The following is a 3,322-nucleotide window of genomic DNA, read 5'->3' on the forward strand; positions in this document are numbered from 1 at the left end:
GGAACAAAGTTACACTCGTCAATAAATTCGCGGAAATCAAGACTACAGAAAAATGTCCGGTCGGTATGTCTCACTTGCAGGTCACATGAGCACCTCGTCAATAAATTCGCGGAAATCAAGACTACAGAAAAATGTCCGGTCGGTATGTCTCACTTGCAGGTCCACATGAGCACTCTGGTTCAGTTATGTTCAACCCATATTCACAGAAATATCAGGCCCACCTAGATTCATCTCCACACTGATTTTTGGTAAGCGGATAAAGAACTGTACACATTGTACACTTCGATTCTGTTCGGCGGATACACAAGAAACCTGTGATCGACAGTCAGTCGAGTTTGCGTTTGTGCTGTATTTTACTCATCATCGCAAATGGAAAATAGCGGCAATGATTCCGCAACGATTGCTGACGCGAATACACGCCGATTCAGCTGCGGGTCGCACTTTTGTCTCACCGGGAGCCACTGGTTCCACCCTATCTCCAAGATGGGTCCAGTCACATCTTACTGCAAGTCAAGTCTATATTTGAAAATGTTATCCATCGGTGCACAGACAGATTACTGAGTTAGGCTGCTCCGTAATTCAGTCGTCTTTTCTAAGGGCACTACTGCAATGCTGTGGATGAGCTTACAGGTTTTATCTTTCTACACTCTTAGATTTCCCGCATGTCCTATTAGTGAGGTTGCCCCTGTCTTCACAGCGGATCAACAGTGTATCATGGTTACCAGCCTACCCTCTCAAGAACAGATACCCATTCTCACTCATTGTTTCAGTTCACCTGTGTTGGACTCCCCCGGCTGTTCATCTTGCTTGATTCATGGAGTTGAGGTCGCTGGATGTGCATCGTCCGGCTCCTCGGTCTGCTATATCTGAATACCAGGGCCTGTACTTGGCTGCCCCATGCAATCGTTCTCACCACGTTTTCCCCTTTTTCACATGCGTGTGCACTCTAGATGATCAGTTTACTGCAAAAGCGTCTGAAGGAATTGAAGCGAATGCTATCAGAGCAACTAAGGTCGAATCGTGTTTTCTCCGACCAAGACAGTGTTGACGGTCTTGTTACAGGGTGGTATCCCAACCCTTGCGAAGCCGCCATCCGTTCCCAGTGAGTCACCGTGTTCAATTTGTTTCTGGTTTCATTAAAGACTAAAAGTTGTGGTTCATATATTTTTTAAATTGTACTTCGCCTTCGAGGAAACAGCTTCAAGGATACGAAGTTGTTCCTTCTTTAGATAAATAGCTAATAAAAACCGTATATCAGCTTTATCTATCAAAATAAAGTCATCTCTACCAGAGGGTAGGCAAAGTTATTATCAAAACTCATTTCGTAAAAGACGGTTTGGATCTTCTCCTAACTTCTACTTTGTTCTACATCGTATGCTGTGAAACGGAATTTTGGGTTTTTCGCCTGAACTGAGTGCAAAAACTTTTGGTCGACAGTTTCCGGCTTACTTATGTGGTAACGCACTGAAATATTGGTAGCTCGTATTCGCCAATTAGTTGCAGATCAGGTGGCTGTTGATCTGTTCGCATTAGCGAGCTTGATTAACGGGTTTGTGTATGTGCTTCTGAGGACTAACCTGTTTGCCCTTTCGATCTCAACGTGATACAGAACTCAATGGCATGGCGGCATACTGAATATGAAAGTACGGATAGATGTGATTCCTAAGCTGACTTGGTGGCTACCCTGGAACAGAAATGGAGAAGTAACAGCAAAGTGTCATCCAGGCGCATTGAAAGCATGAGATTCCAGCCTTAGTAAACTGCATGGTCGGAAACTTAGTATACTTTTTTGTCGCACCCTTGCTTCAGTTTTTTCTTCTCCTGACGTCAGTACTTCAAGCGATGTTTTTTTTCTCGAAGTTTTGTTTGCTTTTATGACCCAGTAAAAATAATTTCGTTCTACCTACTAGGATTGATGATCTTGTGGGTTTCTCATGGTGTGTACTGAGTGCTTACGGGCTCAATCACTTGTTGTCCCATCTTGGTACTCCTCTTCCACCGATCTGTCCCGTCGCTAAGCCTTTATAATTGGAAGGTGGGGGCGGGCTAATGGAGGATCCAGTTGTTTTCCATTCTTCCCAGAAAGTATTGAGTTTCTATCGCTGCACTAACTCCGGTAAAATTTTGTATCAGTGTCAGGTGATTTAACCTTAAACTATAAAATCGGTCACCGGCGCGTAGACCGGAACATAATCTTAGCTGCCCAGTGGATATTTCGTGGCGTTTAGGCAATGTAGGACGCCACTGGTAGGTCTTTTGAACTCGATTTTTCAAAAGAACTTTTACTAAGTTATACGACTGGTCGGAATTCGTTGAAGTCGGTCACATCGGTAAATCTGTACTCTTTTTTAACTAGGCACCGGTGCTACAGCTGAACGCTAATTGGAAGGTGCTCCGTAGGAATAATTGATAGATTTCACTGTTTTCAGTGTTAGTCGTAAACTTCGAATTTGGTTGGACAAGGAAGCCTCTGATGCCATAAGAATATTGGATATCCTCTAATGTTTCAATCGCATGACCCGTTTGCTCCTTTTTTATTTCTTTTGAACAAACATCCCTCCGGTACCTTTCATTTACGTACCCTCACTTCAGGTCGCTGGAACGTGTGTCGTTGGGTTCCGTCCACTCGTGGCCGCCCGTGCCTTTGGACGCTTCAAATAACAATGCCTACTCGGTCGAAGAAAATTCTAAATATCTATCAGAAAAGCACTCACTCCACAGCCATTCTAATCGCTGTTCTTCGGGTTTACCTAATGTACCGAATCACGCTACATCCGCACAGGCTAATGCGCAGCCCCTTCCTAAACAGAATACCAACACTGACGTTCCAGCAGAACTCGTAAATTTTCGCTATCTCCGGCATATCATTATCAAATTTCTTCTTAGTCGAGAAAATGAAGTGAGTTGTGTAGTTCTTATGGCAGATCTAGTGCTCGTTCTTCTCAACCCGCTGGATTTTATCACATTGGGCAACAGTATTGTGGTTTTGACATCTGCCCTTCTTTGGGTCAAATCTTAAAGTTGGGAATTTGCAATATCCTTGTTTTAATGTTACACTGTCCGATCGAAGGATACCAGTGAAGTGGTGCTCTGAAGGATTATTTGGCTTCTTTGATTGGTTCACAGTCCAGTTGGCCGTCTTCTTCAGAGATGATTATCTCATCCCTGCCCCACAAACTGCTTCATATGGATGTCGTCCTATAGCCATGTTATTATATAACGTCAACGCTGGTATACATATAAATCAGCCTAGCTGAGTCGTTGACCATGGTGTCATTGAAAATAGTTATCGTTAAAGTTAAACGGGTCCGACCACCTGGTC

At 43.7% G+C, this 3,322-nt stretch overlaps 1 protein-coding gene across 1 annotated transcript in view; it reads left to right on the forward strand.

Annotated features, from left to right (window-relative positions):
* Positions 1 to 3,019, forward strand: part of T265_08515 (hypothetical protein) — a gene marked incomplete at both ends in the record, with an annotated part of 37,865 nt that extends 34,846 nt beyond the window's left edge. Inside the window, 2 exons of the mRNA XM_009174336.1 lie at positions 951 to 1,102; positions 2,593 to 3,019. Of these exons, the coding sequence (XP_009172600.1) occupies positions 951 to 1,102; positions 2,593 to 3,019 (579 nt within the window). The remainder of the gene's footprint in view (positions 1 to 950; positions 1,103 to 2,592) is intronic.
* Between the last annotated feature and the right edge of the window lie 303 nt (positions 3,020 to 3,322).

The sequence above is a fragment of the Opisthorchis viverrini genome (assembly GCF_000715545.1).
Source record: "Opisthorchis viverrini unplaced genomic scaffold opera_v5_222, whole genome shotgun sequence".
NCBI lineage: Eukaryota > Metazoa > Platyhelminthes > Trematoda > Opisthorchiida > Opisthorchiidae > Opisthorchis > Opisthorchis viverrini.